Below are 16,950 nucleotides of genomic sequence, written 5' to 3'. Positions count from 1 at the left end.
CAGGGGTTGTTGTATTTCATTATGTATTTCGTTTCCTTAGTGGACACAGAATTATTGGGTAGGATTCTTTTCACTGTCTCTGGTCCACACTCTAGTCCAATTGGTGGAGGTAATGCACTTTAAACTTGGTTGCCAACTGCCATATGAAATCCACATAAGAAGAAGAAAATAAACGTATTTGGGTCTTTGTTTCAATGAAAACATATTCATTCATCTTTAGGACTTCAGTCGTCCCTTCGGGTCAATTGTTTTATAATGGGAACCAAATATGTTGTGAAGTACTTGCTGCACGTAGGACATATTTTTGTTGCAACACACAGCCATCATGGAGGCGGAACGAATTTTACAATATCTGACCGAAGTTGAAGAGGCAGCAGAGGATGTTCTTGCAAACAAACAACAGGTAATGCTTAGTAATTCAAAAATACTTTGTACGAACACGGTTACTGTCCATGATGCTAGCTCTCAGTCTTGTTAAATCAAACATTGGCTGGGAAGCTAGCGAGCCATTTGACAACCCTAAAAACACGCCACTTCGATACAAGGGACTTTCACCCCCCTAATTTTCCTAACGTACTACGAAAAAAGTCGTAGCTGTATCGAATGGCGTATTTTGGGGGGGATCACCGGGACATGGTTAGTCGCTTTATGGAGCTCTCCACTATCGGCTCGGCTTGATAACCACAGCCGGTTATACACTCGTTTTCCCCAGCTACCATTTTGTACCATAGAGAATGATAGAGGCCTCTAGTGGCCATAAAGCCGTATTAGCATGGACAGGACCATGAGTAGGGATTCGGGGGTTTCCACCATTTTAATGTAGTCAACTAGGGGTGAAGGCTGCCTTTCTTTCCAGTTCTCTGCTGCCAGTGACTGGAACAAATTGCAAGAATCGCTGAAGCTGGAGACTTATTTCCCTCCCACTAACTTTAAACATCAGCTAACTGATCACTGCAGCTGTACACAGCCCATCTGTAAATCGCCCACCCAACTACCTACCTCATCCCCATATTGTTTTTATTTACTTTTCTGCTCTTTTGCACACCTGTATCTCTACTTGCACATCATCATCTGCACATATATCACAGTGTTAATTTGCCTAATTGTAATTAGTTTGCTACTATGGCCCATTTATTGCCTTACCACCTCACGCCACTTTAAATATACTTTTTATCTACTGTATTATTGATTGTATGTTTGTTTATTCCATGTGTAACTCTGTGTTGTTGTATGTGTCGAACTGCTTTGCTTTATCTTAGCCAGGTTGCAGTTGCAAATGAGAACTTGTTCTCAACTAGTCTACCTGGTTAAATCAAGGTGTTCTCAACTAGCCTACCTGGTTAAATAAAGGTGTTCTCAACTGGCCTACCTGGTTAAATAAAGGTGTTCTCAACTGGCCTACCTGGTTAAATAAAGGTGTTCTCAACTGGCCTACCTGGTTAAATAAAGGTGAAAAATACATAAAACATACCTGTGGTAAACGGTCTGATACCAGAGCTTTCAACCAATCAGTATTCAGGGCTCAAACCACTGTTTATAATTGTATAAACATCCTGTTTGTATGTATGCCTGCTTCAAAATATGTACAAACAGAGTACTCATTCGAGAAGTGCCCTCCGTTCTCCCGTTTCGCATACTTTGATACTGACCCTCCCGTGCTCCAGTTTGCGAGCACATAGCACGGTATAAATGTCCGTTTCATTGTGTTTTTTCCCCCCATAACAGAACGAGGGAGTTGAGTTCCATTTCTAATTTCGTCTGGGGCATTCCGTCAGACCCTAGAACAGAGTCAAAAACCCTACTCTTGATACGTTTTTTCCCATAAGAAAAGTTGACATTAGAATATAGTTTTTCTTTAAACCACCTCCCTGATATAATTTATCTAAAGCACTGTAGTGCGCCTTAAAATAATTTTGTTTTGTCGCCGTTATCAGTTCTAGCGCATTCATATGTTTTTTGGGGGGTTGGAAATGAGTGTCTCCATTTATAAATAGCCTCTGCCTACAACTGGTAAAAACTGGTCAGACGCGCGTGCTGATTTGTCTCCGGGAATCGGCTTCCTGCTGTAGCGCTTTGTCAACACTGCGCGCACACACAGCCCTGCGCCCTTCCCCACTCCCTCCCCCCAGTAACAGTCTGCCAACTGCCTGATAGTCAGCAACAGGTCACGATAAAATATATATTTTAAGAAAAATGCATGGCAGCGCGGTGTAATTTTGTATGCCAACAATCTGCAACCAATATATTTTCACCCGCAACATCGTTTTCAAAGTAGCCACATTTTTCCTGGAAAACCACAGAAATGGCAACCAAAGAAAAGTAGTGGGTGTGGAAGGAGTGGGTTTGGAGAACGTGCTGTGGAAGGAGTGGGTTTGGAGAACGTGCTCTGTTATAGTTTAGATGGTTTTGATTGAGTTGTTTTTGTCTTCAGTGTCTTACCACGCAACTACCAGTGGTGGAAAAAGTGCACAATTATCATAAAATTAAAGATACCTTAATAGAAAATGACTAAAGTGAAAGTCACCCAGTAAAATACTACTATAGTAAAAGTCGAAAAGTATTTGGTTTTAAATATACTTAAGTATCAAAGTAAATGCACTTCCTAAAATATACCTAAGTCTCAAAAGTTAAAGTACATCATTTAAAAAAAATCCTTATATTAAGCAATGCAGATGGTACAATTGTATTTTTTATTTACAGATGGCTAGGGTCACACTCCAACACAGACATAATGTAAAAACAAAGCATTTGTGTTTAGTGAGTCCGCCAGATCGTGGGGATGACCAGGGATGTTCTCTTGATACGTGTGCGAATTGGACAATTTTCCTGTCCTGCTAAGCATTCAACATGTAATGAGTAATTTTGGGTGTCAGGGGGAAAATGTATAAGATGCATCATTTTATTTAGGAAGGTTATTTTTTTATTTCACCTTTATTTAACCAGGTAGGCAAGTTGAACACCTTTATTAAACCAGGTAGGCTAGTTGAGAATAAGTTCTCATTTGCAACTGCGACCCAGCCAAGATAAACCAAAGCAGTGCGACACAAACAACAACAGAGTTACACATAGAATAAACAAACATACAGTTAATAATACAGTATAAACAAAGTCTATATACAGTGAGTGCAAATAATGTCAAATAAGGGAGTATACTAAAGTAGAGGTAAAAGTTGTCAGAAATATAAATAGGAAAGTACAGATACCCCCAAAAACGAATTAGGTAAAAATACTTTAGAGAACTACTTAAGTACTTCACACCACTGACAACTACCACACATTAAGCTATATATTAAGTACCGCAAGAGTTTGGACTTCTGTTTTGAAGCCAGTGGATGTGTCTTATTTCACTTGTTCATTTTGCACAAATAATTGTAAATGTTCAGTTATAAAACTAAAGATTAGTTTAATTTTATTAAAAGTACTGATGGTGGGTGAACTGTTGCTTCATGAGTTGTATGCTCTCTTGGCCAGGGCGCTCTTGAAAAATAGATTTTAATCTCAATTCCTGGTTAAATAAAGGTAAAAAAATCTAATAAATGCATGTGGCTTACTGCGGCTGTAACCCTGATACCTGGGAGTTACTTCCTGTTACTGGACAGCCGTGCCAAGCGGGAGCGAAAGGCACTGTGTCTCGGTGTTGTTGCAGTTCAGCCCTCCACGTTGAGTAGTACACTGACTATATGTGTCAAGTCTCCATGGTTATCAATATTAGTTATTTCTTGAGTAGGCTGCTATCCTACCTGAAATAAAATCATGGTGGGGAGGGGGGGATTGCCACGTTAGCGAACGCCGGCGACACGGCCGTGGTATCGTGGTCCTGTCTCATGTCAACATGCATGTTTATACAATGCTGGTCACTGGCAGCCCAATCAGACACGCGACACGGTATTGAGGCAACAAATCTGACCAATTAGCTGATTCGCTTTCTGTACACCCTCTCCTTTCGACACACCCACTCGCCCAGTGACCATATTGGGCTGCAGCTAACCATACTTGCAACTGGTTTGGACTTACAATTTCATTGGTTGATCCTTCCTGGTGACCCTGTTAGTCATGTCCAACCAGGTCAACAGGAGGGATCAGCCAATCGGGGGAAGAAAAATGGACTACTTCAAAATGGAGATAGCCTTAATGGCATAGATACAAAGATGAGTCCTCGATCTCTATGGTTCGTACATAAACATTCTCCGTTCAGGCTGCAAAGGCTCACACTGCAAATGTTCTCCTTAACTAGATTTTAATGGCAAGAAGGCAGAAAAAAATGAACCGGTCGCCGGGATAAACAGGTGTATTACCAGCTGTGGAGACCCATAAAGCCCACTAGCAGCTGTGGAGACCCATAAAGCCCACTAGCAGCTGTGGAGACTCATAAAGCCCACTAGCAGCTGTGGAGACTCAAAGCCCACTAGCAGCTGTGGAGACTCATAAAGCCCACTAGCAGCTGTGGAGATCCATTAAGCTGCACAGCTGGCTGTGGAGAGCCATTAAGCCCACTAGCAGCTGTGGAGACCCATAAAGCCCACTAGCAGCTGTGGAGACCCATAAAGCCCACTAGCAGCTGTGGAGACCAATAAAGCCCACTAGCAGCTGTGGAGACTCATAAAGCCCACTAGTGGCTTCCCAGGCTAGGTCGTACCCAGGCAGCACGTGCCGCTAGCTAGCTAGTTTCTTTGACTTTCCATTTTCCACACATCCACTCGGTGTCACTATGTAATACAGTTAACACAACTACCGCTGTGTCCATGTGGCTGTTTGTTAGATCGTGGATCTGGACACGAAGCGGAATATGAACAGGGAAGCGTTGAATGCTCTGAAACATGAGATGGCATCGGAAGGTGGGTGCAGAATATTGACTGTTTGGAGCTCTTATTCAAAGATGAATTACGACCCAAAAGACACTTCCTCCCTCTTTGATACACTCAATTAAAAGCCACAGAGGCAGAGCTGTGGACAATGACGACATTTCATGTTAGTCTTTCTAAATACTTATTCACGTTCCATTATCTCTCAGAAAAGACTTCTATGTTTAAAAATGAATCTCCGGCAATTTAATCTCTTCTTATCCTTTTTGTTTTGTACATGCAGAAAAAGTGAAGGTTTGCTTTGGCAACATCTTCATCAAATTCCCCAAAACGAAGACGCAAGAGATGATACAGAGAGGTAAGAGCTGTGAAGCAGGACGCCAGCCTCTAATGTCCTGTTTAATGACTGTGAAGCAGGACGCCAGCCTCTAATGTCCTGTTTAATGACTGTGAAGCAGGCCTCTAATGTCCTGTTTCATGACCAGCCTCTAATGTCCTGTTTAATGACTGTGAAGCAGGACGCCAGCCTCTAATGTCCTGTTTCATGACTGTGAAGCAGGCCTCTAATGTCCTGTTTAATGACCAGCCTCTAATGTCCTGTTTAATGACTGTGAAGCAGGAGGCCTCTAATGTCCGCCAGCCTCTAATGTCCTGTTTCATGACTGTGAAGCAGGACACCAGCCTCTAATGTCCTGTTTAATGACCAGCCTCTAATGTCCTGTTTAATGACTGTGAAGCAGGACGCCAGCCTCTAATGTCCTGTTTAATGACTGTGAAGCAGGACGCCAGCCTCTAATGTCCTGTTTAATGACTGTGAAGCAGGACACCAGCCTCTAATGTCCTGTTTCATGACTGTGAAGCAGGACGCCAGCCTCTAATGTCCTGTTTAATGACTGTGAAGCAGGATGCCAGCCTCTAATGTCCTGTTTAATGACTGTGAAGCAGGATGCCAGCCTCTAATGTCCTGTTTAATGACTGTGAAGCAGGATGCCAGCCTAATGTCCTGTTTAATGATGTCCTGTTTAATGACTGTGAAGCAGGATGCCTGTCCTGTTTAATGTCCTGTTTCATGACTGTGAAGCAGGATGCCAGCCTCTGTAATGTCCTGTTTAATGACTGTGAAGCAGGATGCCAGCCTCTGTTTAATGTCCTGTTTCATGACTGTGAAGCAGGATGCCAGTCCTGTTTAATCTGTAATGTCCTGAAGCAGGATTTCATGACTGTGAAGCAGGATGCCAGCCTCTGTAATGTCCTGTTTCATGACTGTGAAGCAGGATGCCAGCCTCTAATGTCCTGTTTAATGACTGTGAAGCAGGATGCCAGCCTCTAATGTCCTGTTTAATGACTGTGAAGCAGGATGCCAGCCTCTAATGTCCTGTTTAATGACTGTGAAGCAGGATGCCAGCCTCTGTAATGTCCTGTTTAATGACTGTGAAGCAGGATGCCAGCCTCTGTAATGTCCTGTTTAATGACTGTGAAGCAGGATGCCTCTGTAATGTCCTGTTTAATGACTGTGAAGCAGGATGCCAGCCTCTGTAATGTCCTGTTTAATTTCAGGATGAGCCTCTGTAATGTCCTGAAGCAGGATGCCAGCCTCTGTAAATGTCCTGTTTCATGACTGTGAAGCAGGATGCCAGCCTCTGTAATGTCCTGTTTCATGACTGTGAAGCAGGATGCCAGCCTCTGTAATGTCCTGTTTCATGACTGTGAAGCAGGATGCCAGCCTCTAATGTCCTGTTTCATGACTGTGAAGCAGGATGCCAGCCTCTGTAATGTCCTGTTTAATGACTGTGAAGCAGGATGCCAGCCTCTGTAATGTCCTGTTTAATGACTGTGAAGCAGGATGCCTAAGTCCTCTGCCTCTAATGTCCTGTTTAATGACTGTGAAGCAGGATGCCAGCCTCTGTCCTGTTTAATGACTGTGTAAATGTCCTGTTTAATGACTGTGAAGCAGGATGCCAGCCTCTGTAATGTCCTGTTTAATGACTGTGAAGCAGGATGCCAGCCTCTAATGTCCTGTTTAATGACTGTGAAGCAGGATGCCAGCCTCTAATGTCCTGTTTAATGACTGTGAAGCAGGATGCCAGCCTCTAATGTCCTGTTTAGTGACTGTGAAGCAGGATGCCTCTGTAATGTCCTGTTTAATGACTGTGAAGCAGGATGCCAGCCTCTAATGTCCTGTTTAATGACTGTGAAGCAGGATGCCAGCCTCTAATGTCCTGTTTAATGACTGTGAAGCAGGACACCAGCCTCTAATGTCCTGTTTAATGACTGTGATGCAGGATGCCAGCCTCTGTCCTGTTTAATGACTGTGAAGCAGGATGCCAGCCTCTAATGTCCTGTTTAATGACTGTGAAGCAGGATGCCAGCCTCTGTCCTGTTTAATGACTGTGAAGCAGGATGCCTCTGTAATGTCCTGTTTAATGACTGTGAAGCAGGATGCCTCTGTAATGTCCTGTTTCATGACTGTGAAGCAGGATGCCTCTGTAATGTCCTGTTTCATGACTGTGAAGCAGGATGCCTCTGTAATGTCCTGTTTCATGACTGTGAAGCAGGATGCCTCTGTAATGTCCTGTTTCATGACTGTGAAGCAGGATGCCTCTGTAATGTCCTGTTTCATGACTGAAGCAGGATGCCTCTGTAATGTCCTGTTTCATGACTGTGAAGCAGGATGCCTCTGTAATGTCCTGTTTCATGACTGTGAAGCAGGATGCCTCTGTAATGTCCTGTTTCATGACTGAAGCAGGATGCCTCTGTAATGTCCTGTTTCATGACTGTGAAGCAGGATGCCAGCCTCTAATGTCCTGTTTAATGAGCCTCTGTCCTGTTTAATGACTGAAGCAGGATGCCTCTGTAATGTCCTGTTTAATGACTGTGAAGCAGGATGCCTCTGTAATGTCCTGTTTAATGACTGAAGCAGGATGCCTCTGTAATGTCCTGTTTAATGACTGAAGCAGGATGCCTCTGTAATGTCCTGTTTAATGACTGAAGCAGGATGCCTCTGTAATGTCCTGTTTAATGACTGTGAAGCAGGATGCCTCTGTAATGTCCTGTTACATCTGTCATGTGTTGTTTCTCTGACCAGACCAGCGGCAGCTAGACAAGGAGATCAACAACCTTCGCCAAGCCCTTAAAGACAAACTGAACCGCCTCAATGAACTGCAAGGTCAAAATCATTACATAACGTCATCAACCATGCTTCCTTTAGGCTGTAGTGAACAGTACAGGGCCCGGTTTCCCAAAAGCCTCTTCAGACTTAGTTCATTTCATCATAGAACCACAGGATCCTAGGGTTTTAATGATGCGCTTAGCCTTAACATGCTTTTGGAAAACCGGGCCCTGATCAGTAATGTATCCTTCAACAATGAATAACCTAATGTTAGTCTGCATTACCTCCAACAATACCTAATGTTGGTCTGCATTGCCTCCAACAATACCTAATGTTAGTCTGCATTACCTCCAACAATACCTAATGTTAGTCTGCATTACCTCCAACAATACCTAATGTTATTCTGCATTACCTCCAACAATACCTAATGTTATTCTGCATTACCTCCAACAATACCTAATGTTAGTCTGCATTACCTCCAACAATACCTAATGTTATTCTGCATTACCTCCAACAATACCTAATGTTATTCTGCATTACCTCCAACAATACCTAATGCATTTCCAACAATACCTAATGTTGGTCTGCATTGCCTCCAACAATACCTAATGTTGGTCTGCATTACCTCCAACAATACCTAATGTTAGTCTGCATTGCCTCCAACAATACCTAATGTTAGTCTGCATTACCTCCAACAATACCTAATGTTAGTCTGCACTGCCTCCAACAATACCTAATGTTATTCTGCATTACCTCCAACAATACCTAATGTTAGTCTGCACTGCCTCCAACAATACCTAATGTTAGTCTACTGCCTCCAACAATACCTAATGTTAGTCTGCACTGCCTCCAACAATACCTAATGTTAGTCTGCATTGCCTCCAACAATACCTAATGTTAGTCTGCATTGCCTCCAACAATACCTAATGTTAATCTGCATTACCTCCAACAATGCATCGATTGTTCGCATTATCTCTCCAGACAATGCACAGTTAGGCTGCATTACCTCCTCCGACAATGCATAGGCTACATTACCTCCAACAATACATAGATAGTTCACATTATCTCCTCCAACAATGCATAGTTAGGCTGCATTACCTCCTTTGACAATGTATATTTAGGCTGCATTCTCCTTCAACCATGCATAGCCTAATGTTAGTCTGCATTGCCTCCTTGACAATACATATTTTGTCTACATTACCTCCGACAATGTATATTTGGCATTACCTCATTCGACAATGCATAGCCTGCATTACCTCCGACAATGCCTAGTTTGTTTGCGTAACCTCATTCGACAATGCGTTGACTGCATTTCCTCCTTCAAAAATGCCTAGTTAGCCTCCATTTCCTCCTTCAACAATGCATAGTTAGTTTGCATTACCTCCTTCGACAATGAATAGCCTGCATTATCTTGTGATGTGGATAGTGTTGTAAAGACTTGTGTTTGTGTTTCCAGGGAAACCGGAGCTGACAGGATACAACCTGTCTCCTCTTTCCAATGTCGAGTTGAAGGCCATCAACCACCTGATGAAGAGATGAGGTTAGGGTTTTAGATGGGGTCTGACCCAATGGCGGCTGGTGGTCATTTATATTGGAGGCTCTGGAACAGAATTAATGGAACAGTATCAAACACATGGTTTCAGGAACAGATATCCTAAACCCCACGTGGACCCTCAACAGTGGGAGACTCAAATGTTTTAGTCAAATATTATAAAACGTAAATAAATGCAACATGTAAAGTGCTGGTCCCTTGTATCATGAGCTAAAATAAAATATTCCAGACATTTTCCATATGCACAAATGTCTTTACATCCCTGTTAGTGAGCATTTTCCTTTGCCCAAATAATCCATCCAACTGACAGGTGTGTTTATATCAATAAGCTGATTTAAACAGCATGATCATTACACAGATGGCTCAGAATACATTAGAGGAAAAAAACAAATAAATTAAGGAACTTATTCCAGAAAGATGAAGTGTAATATATTATAAAAACAAAGTAAACTGGATGGAATATGTGGAAAAATGCACCAAATTTTTTTTTAACTTGTTACAAATAACTGAGTCACCCATGATTCACCAAACGATATTTTGAAAGAGGAAGAAAAATACTTTAAGGATATGTTTTAGTTTCATTCTCCATCTTCTCTAACCAAAGTTAATTGTATGGATTTATTTTTCTATGAATAATGTAAAATTAACATGTGTACAGAAAGACTCATGTGAAGGATAAATTACAGAGGAGGAACTTCTTGATGCAATTAAAGCCTTTAAGTATGGGGAAACTCCAGGGCTGGATGACATACCAGTGGAAGTATACACAACTTTTTTCTTATATACTCAGAGGACCATTATTAGAATGTTTTAACTACTCCTATATAAATGGTAGATTCGGATACTCAACAAGAAGGTCTGATTTCATTATTACTGAAACAGGATACAAGTGGTAAATCTAAAGATCCAGTCCCCCCCCAAAAAGGAGGCCCCTTACACTTCAGTGTTGTGATGGAAAACATTCTAGGAGAGTGTATAGGACTAGAAAGGTTGAAAATGATTCATTCTAATCAGACAGGTGTTTTACATGGACGATACAGTGAAAAATCTGGGAAACCTGCTATTCATAGCTGACTTTGAAAAGGCTTTTGATAAAGTACAATTTGAGTTTATATATAAATGCCTGAACCATTTTAATTTTGGAGAATCTCTTATAAAATGGGGTGACGTTATGTATAGTAGCCAGAGGTGTAAAATAGTAAATAATGGCTTCTTCTCAGAAGGTGTTAAAACTGTCAAGAGGAGTAAACAAGGTTGTCTGTGATCGGCATATCTATTTATTTTGAAATGTTAGCTATTAAAATCTGATCCAACAATAATATTAAGGGCCTAGAAATCCAGGGCTTAAAAACAAAGGTGTCATTGTTCGCTGATGATTCATGTCTTCTTTTAAAACCACAATTAGAATCTCTCTACAGCCTCTTAGAGGATCTAGACACTTTTCTAACCTCTCTGGATTTCAACCAAGTTATGATACTTGTACTATATCACGTATTGGATCACTAACAAATACAACTTGTACGTTACCGTGTAGCTTACCAATAAAATGGTCTGACGGGGATGTGGACATTATCAGTATTCATATCCCGAAATAAATTAATGATCTCACTCCAATAAATTGTAATAGAAAGTTAGCAAAAAAATAAATATGATTTTGTAACCGTGGAAAGGAAAATACCTGTCTATTTGTGGAAAAATCACCCTGATTTACCTCTTTAGTCATATCCCAGTTTACCTATTTGCTTATTGTCATACCTACACCTAGCGAACAGTTAAAAAAATAATTGTATGAGAAAAAAATATGATTTTATTTGTAAATGCAAGCAAGACTATATTAAAACAGCCTTATTTATATAATGAATATATAATGAATATGAATTCAGAGGGCAGAAATGATTAAATATTAAAACAGACGTCTCACTAAAGGTTTCAGTCATACAAAAGCTATAGTGAAATCTGAACTGGTTCTCTATCAGATCATTAAGAACGTCTCACCCCGTGTTCTAGAATGGCCTTTCCCCCTTCATTCTGATTACAACCTCTCACCTTCGGTTATTTGAAAATGAAATCATCTCACAAATGTCGTTATTTTTTTAAAACGAGCCTCAGAAAGTTGGTTGCAATTTTAAATTTAATCCACCAGGAAAACAAACAGAACAAATAATACAACATATCGTGGTTAAACTCAAATATACTAATTGATTAAAAACAAAACAAATTAAAGATTTTTTTTTTTTTTAAAAGGTATCTTTTGTAAATAATATAAATAGGACTTGTGGAGTTGCCACACTAACAAAAATAAATGCCATAAAAGACCATTATTGGTTCAAGAAAATTGTGATGAATAAGAGGTATACCGATTTCAAACTTGAGACATCTATGGCATTGTGTTGTGTGACCGATTTCATTTAAGGACCAAAAACATGACAGCTGTGTCGTATAGATGACAAAATAGTTGGAGAGATTTTCAACGTACCGATTCCATGGTTTATGAACTGATATGACACCGGATTCAAAACCTAGAATTATATATTTTTTTACAAATCAAATCAAATTTTATTTGTCACATACACATGGTTAGCAGATGTTAATGCGAGTGTAGCGAAATGCTTGTGCTTCTAGTTCCGACAATGCAGTGATAACCAACAAGTAATCTAACTAACAATTCCAAAACTACTGTCTTATACACAGTGTAAGGGGATAAGGAACATGTACATAAGGATATATGAATGAGTGATGGTACAGAGCAGCATACAGTAGATGGTATCGAGTACAGTATATACATATGAGATGAGTGTGTAGACAAAGTAAACAAAGTGGCATAGTTAAAGTATTTGTTATATTTAAATGTTATATTTTATATATAACATTCTCTTGGTTGCAATACTTGTATACAATAATTGTATTTAAAAATGTCTAGGTTTTGAATCCGGTGTCGTATCAGAAAAATCCTCTATATATATAAAATACAACCTCCTTAGCAGATTTTGCTGCGAAGAGACAGAATCATTACATCTTGTTTTGGTACTGTCCATATGTAGCTTGTTTTTTTGGTCACAAGTCCAGGAATGGCTGAAAAATCGCAACATTTACCTGGAGCTAACGCTGCAGACAGCAATACTGGGTGATCTGAAAAGTCATAGACAATCAATAATATACAAATATTTATAGCCCCAAAAAATGGTTTTCAATTTAAAGTCTGTAGAAACTATAAGAATAGAACGCTTCATAACTTTTGTGAAACATCACAGACAGTTAAATATATGGCAAATAGAAATCCAATATGGATTAAAGAGTTAAAGAGGTTGAATGGAGCTGAAGGGTGGGACTAATTACAAGATAACTAATGTAAAACATACTGTGTCTGTGAAACATCTATATAGGTTCAGAACCTTTGTGAAATAAATATATGGGAGAGATTGAGGTTAGAGGAAGGACAGGAGTGAAAACAAACTATCTCTATTGTAAAATAGACTGTTCCCCCTAATGTCTATATAGTATGTATGAGCTGGAAGTAGAAGTCTAACCATTGTTGTTCACTAGTTCTCTCCAATTTTTGTTCACTCCAATTTTTGTTCTCTCCAATTTTTGTTCTCTCCAATTTTTGTTCACTCCAATTTTTGTTCTCTCCAATTTTTGTTCACTCCAATTTTTGTTCACTCCAATTTTTGTTCACTCCAATTTTTGTTCACTCCAATTTTTGTTCTCTCCAATTTTTGTTCACTCCAATTTTTGTTCACTCCAATTTTTGTTCTCTCCAATTTTTGTTCACTCCAATTTTTGTTCACTCCAATTTTTGGGAAACAAAAAATACGTTTGGAGACGGATTTCATCACATCCCACATTTTTACAATTAACGTTTACTGTAAATGTCAAATGTAATAAAGGAAAACATATTTTAAAATATATATATTTATGCATGTATGTATGTATGTATGTCCAGTACCAGTCATGTCTACTCTTTGTCTGTACTATCTACATTGTAGATCAGAAGTGAAGACATCAAAACTATGAAATGACACTTTTTCTGAGTTGTCTGACATTCATGTCTTAAGGTAGTGATGGACGGTCGTTTCCCTTTGCTTATTTGAGCTGTTCTTGCCATAATGTGGACTTGCTGTGTTACCAAATAGGGCCATCTTCTGTATACCACCCCTACCTTGACACATCACAACTGGTTGGCTCAAAACGTATTAAAAAGGAAAAAAATTCCACAAATTAACTTTTTAAGAAGGCACACCTGTTAATTGAAATGTGCTCCAGGTTACTACCTGGACCACCTGAAACTGGTTGAGAGAATGCCAAGAGTGTACAAAGCTGTGATCAAGGCAAAGGGTGGCTACTTTGATTATATATAGTTTGATTTGTTTAACACTTATTTTTGGTTACTACATGATTCCATAAGTATCATTTCATAGTTTGTGTTCTCACTATTATTCTACAATGTAGAAAATAGTAAAAATAAAGAAAAACCCTTGAATGAGTAGGTGTGGGGGATTGGAAGTGATGCAGACAATTACATTGATGGAAGCTACAACCTATCTGCAGTATTAAAGCTGATCTACCCCTAAAAGAAAGGGGGGAAAGAAAGTAATTACACAGGTGAACCTTGTGCTGTGCACAATAAAAGGCTACTCTAAAATGTGCAGTTTTGTCACACAACACAATGCCACAGACGTCTCAAGTTTTGAGAGTGTGCAATTTGCATGCGAACTGCAGGAATGTACACCAAGAGCTGTTGCCAGAGAATTTTATATTCATTTCTTTACCGTAAGCCGCCTCCAGTGTCGTTTTAGAGAATTTGGCAGTGCGTCCAACCGGCCTCACAACCCCAGACCACATGTAACCACGCCGGCCCAGAACCTCCACATCTGGCTGCTTCACCTGCGGGATCGTCTGAGACCAGCCACCTGGACAGCTGATGAAACTGGGGAATATCTCTGTCTGTAATTAAACCCTTTTGTGTGTGGGGTGGGGTGGGTGGGTCATTCTGATTGGCTGGGCTTGTCTCCCCACCCACGGCTGCCCAGTCATGTGAAATCCATAGATTTATTTCAATTGGCTGATTTGTTGAAATTGTTGTGTGTTGTGTGTTTGTTCAGTATGCAGCTGGATATGTGATTCCTCTTCCATTTCAAAAAAGAAAAAGTATTAATTAGAGAATAACCAGCCATGTTCAATGTTCTTACATTCTGAAGCTCTTATGTTATGGACAGAGTCAAGTGTCCTGTTCTTTGTTGCGATTCCCCTCTCTTTTGTGTAGTCGTCTGTTGCTACCAGCAGGTGGCGGTATGTCTCAGCGAATGGCCTTACAGGCGTTTTTTTTAGGGAGCTTCCACATTGCTTCGATACGCCACTGGTACCAAATGAATCTCTGAAAACCCATCAGTGCTTGTCTTTGTTGTTTACAGTTACAGGTTACAGTCATGTTTATATTGAGTAATCATTTGTCTGTGTATTCGGTATATACACATATATATACAGTGGTTTTACATAATGGTATACACAGTGGTATATATATACAGTGGTTTTACATAATGGTATACACAGTGGTATATATATATACAGTGGTTTTACATAATGGTATACACAGTGGTATATATATACAGTGGTTTTACATAATGGTATACACAGTGGTGTATATATACAGTGGTTTTACATAATGGTATACACAGTGGTATATATATATATACAGTGGTTTTACATAATGGTATACACAGTGGTATATATATATATACAGTGGTTTTACATAATGGTATACACAGTGGTGTATATATATATACAGTGGTTTTACATAATGGTATACACAGTGGTATATATATATATACAGTGGTTTTACATAATGGTATACACAGTGGTGTATATATATATACAGTGGTTTTACATAATAATGGTACAGGAACTTCCCTTGGGAGAGAGGGGGGAGGGCAGGAACTTCCCCTTGGCAGACTGGCATGGTGGCACAGTAACTTTCTGTCCGGGGGTAGCGTTTGCCGTGGTACGGTAGCTTCCTGTTGTGTTGCGTGTGGTGGCACCGAGGACTGGCACCGGGCCAGAGTGATAAACACCTGGTACATCCTATAAAACACTGCTCTAGTTCGATTTTGTAAACTGACTCAGGGCTCTCTTGACTCAATGGGACTCAAATAAATGTGCAATTAAAAACGGGACACTGTCTGGGAAGTTTGGAGTTGTAGGAGAATATGTTCAATGTGAATAAGTCATGTCCAGACACAGATGGAGTTCATGGCCAAGAAGGATTGTGTGATTCACACATACATGTTCAGTAGTTGACCGACAACCAATAACAACTACCATGAATCCACCATGAGCTGTCATATTACCACATTCTTATCGGCAGACTCAACAGCCTTGGTTTCTCAAATGACTTCCTCGCCTGCTTCACCAACTACTTCTCAGATAGAGTTCAGTTTGTCAAATTGGAGGGCCTGTTGTCCGGACCTCTGGCTGTCTCTATTGAACCACAGGGTTCAATTCCTCAGGCCGACTCTTTTCTCTGTATACAGAAGACACCATTCGGTATACTTCTGGCCCTTCTTTGGACGAGCTTCAATGCCATACAACTTTCCTTCCGTGGCCTCCAACTGCTCTTAAATGCAAGTAAAACTAAATGCATGCTCTTCAACCAATCACTGCCCACTGCTGCTCGCCCGTCCAGCATCACTACTCTGGACGGTTCTGACGTAGAATATGTGGACAACTACAAATACCTGGGTGTCTGGTTAGACTGTAAACTCTCCTTCAGGACTCACATTAAGCATCTCCAATCCAAAATTAAATCTAGAATTGGCTTCACTAATGCTGCCAAACAAACATATCCTCGTAAAACTGACCATCCTACCGATCTTCGGCGAGTGGTCGCTGATGTTTTTTCACACCTGAAATGCCTTGCAGTGTCTGACCGAATGCATTCTGGAACACCACTGGAGCTGAGGAGAAGTTGAAAAACCTTGTCAGTCCTAGATGAGTGGTGAATGTGTTGATGTACAGTGACTTCAGAAAGTCTTCCCCCTTGACTTATTCCCTCCTCTAAAATTGTGTTTCAGCCTGAATTCAAAATGGATTAAATTAAATGTTTTTCCTCACCTGCACATAACACCCTATAATGACAAGTTGAAAACATGTTTCTAAATGAAATACAGAAATATTTAATTTACATAAGTATTCACACCCCCGGGTGTAGAAGCACCTTTGGCAGCGATTACAGCTGTTTGTCTTTCTGGGTAAGTCTCTAAGAGCTTTGCACACCTGGATTGGGCAACATTTGCCAATTTATACTTTTCAAAATTCTTCAAGCTCTGATCATTGTTAGACTACAGTTTTCAGGTCTTGTCAATACTCAGCTACTCAGGAACAGTCATTGTCTTCTTGGTAAGCAACTCCAGTGTAGATTTGGCCTTGTGTTTTCATTCAAAGACTCAATCATGGACACTCTTACTGACAGTTGTGGCTGCTTTGTGTGATGT

The 16,950-nt window shown here is 40.2% G+C and overlaps 1 protein-coding gene across 1 annotated transcript; it reads left to right on the top strand.

Moving 5' to 3' along the window:
• The first annotated feature begins 273 nt into the window (after positions 1 to 273).
• On the top strand, positions 274 to 9,700 carry pdrg1 (p53 and DNA-damage regulated 1). The gene is made up of 5 exons (XM_046338249.1): positions 274 to 403; positions 4,760 to 4,835; positions 5,086 to 5,160; positions 7,888 to 7,968; positions 9,368 to 9,700. Exons 1-5 carry the CDS (start codon positions 326 to 328, stop codon positions 9,448 to 9,450), a joined length of 393 nt encoding a protein of 130 aa, XP_046194205.1. The 5' UTR covers positions 274 to 325; the 3' UTR covers positions 9,451 to 9,700.
• Positions 9,701 to 16,950: the final 7,250 nt, after the last annotated feature.

This window comes from Oncorhynchus gorbuscha, linkage group LG03 (assembly GCF_021184085.1).
Source record: "Oncorhynchus gorbuscha isolate QuinsamMale2020 ecotype Even-year linkage group LG03, OgorEven_v1.0, whole genome shotgun sequence".
NCBI classification, from domain to species: domain Eukaryota; kingdom Metazoa; phylum Chordata; class Actinopteri; order Salmoniformes; family Salmonidae; genus Oncorhynchus; species Oncorhynchus gorbuscha.
The sequence above is the reverse complement of the archived record's forward strand: the minus strand, read 5'-3'. Positions and strand labels throughout refer to the sequence as shown.

Coding starts and splice junctions, on each gene's coding strand:
- pdrg1 (XM_046338249.1), top strand. CDS start 326: ATGGAGGCGGAACGAATTTTACAATATCTGACCGAAGTTGAAGAGGCA. Junction 404..4,759: donor TTCTTGCAAACAAACAACAG/GTAATGCTTAGT, acceptor GCTGTTTGTTAG/ATCGTGGATCTGGACACGAA. Junction 5,161..7,887: donor GCAAGAGATGATACAGAGAG/GTAAGAGCTGTG, acceptor TTCTCTGACCAG/ACCAGCGGCAGCTAGACAAG.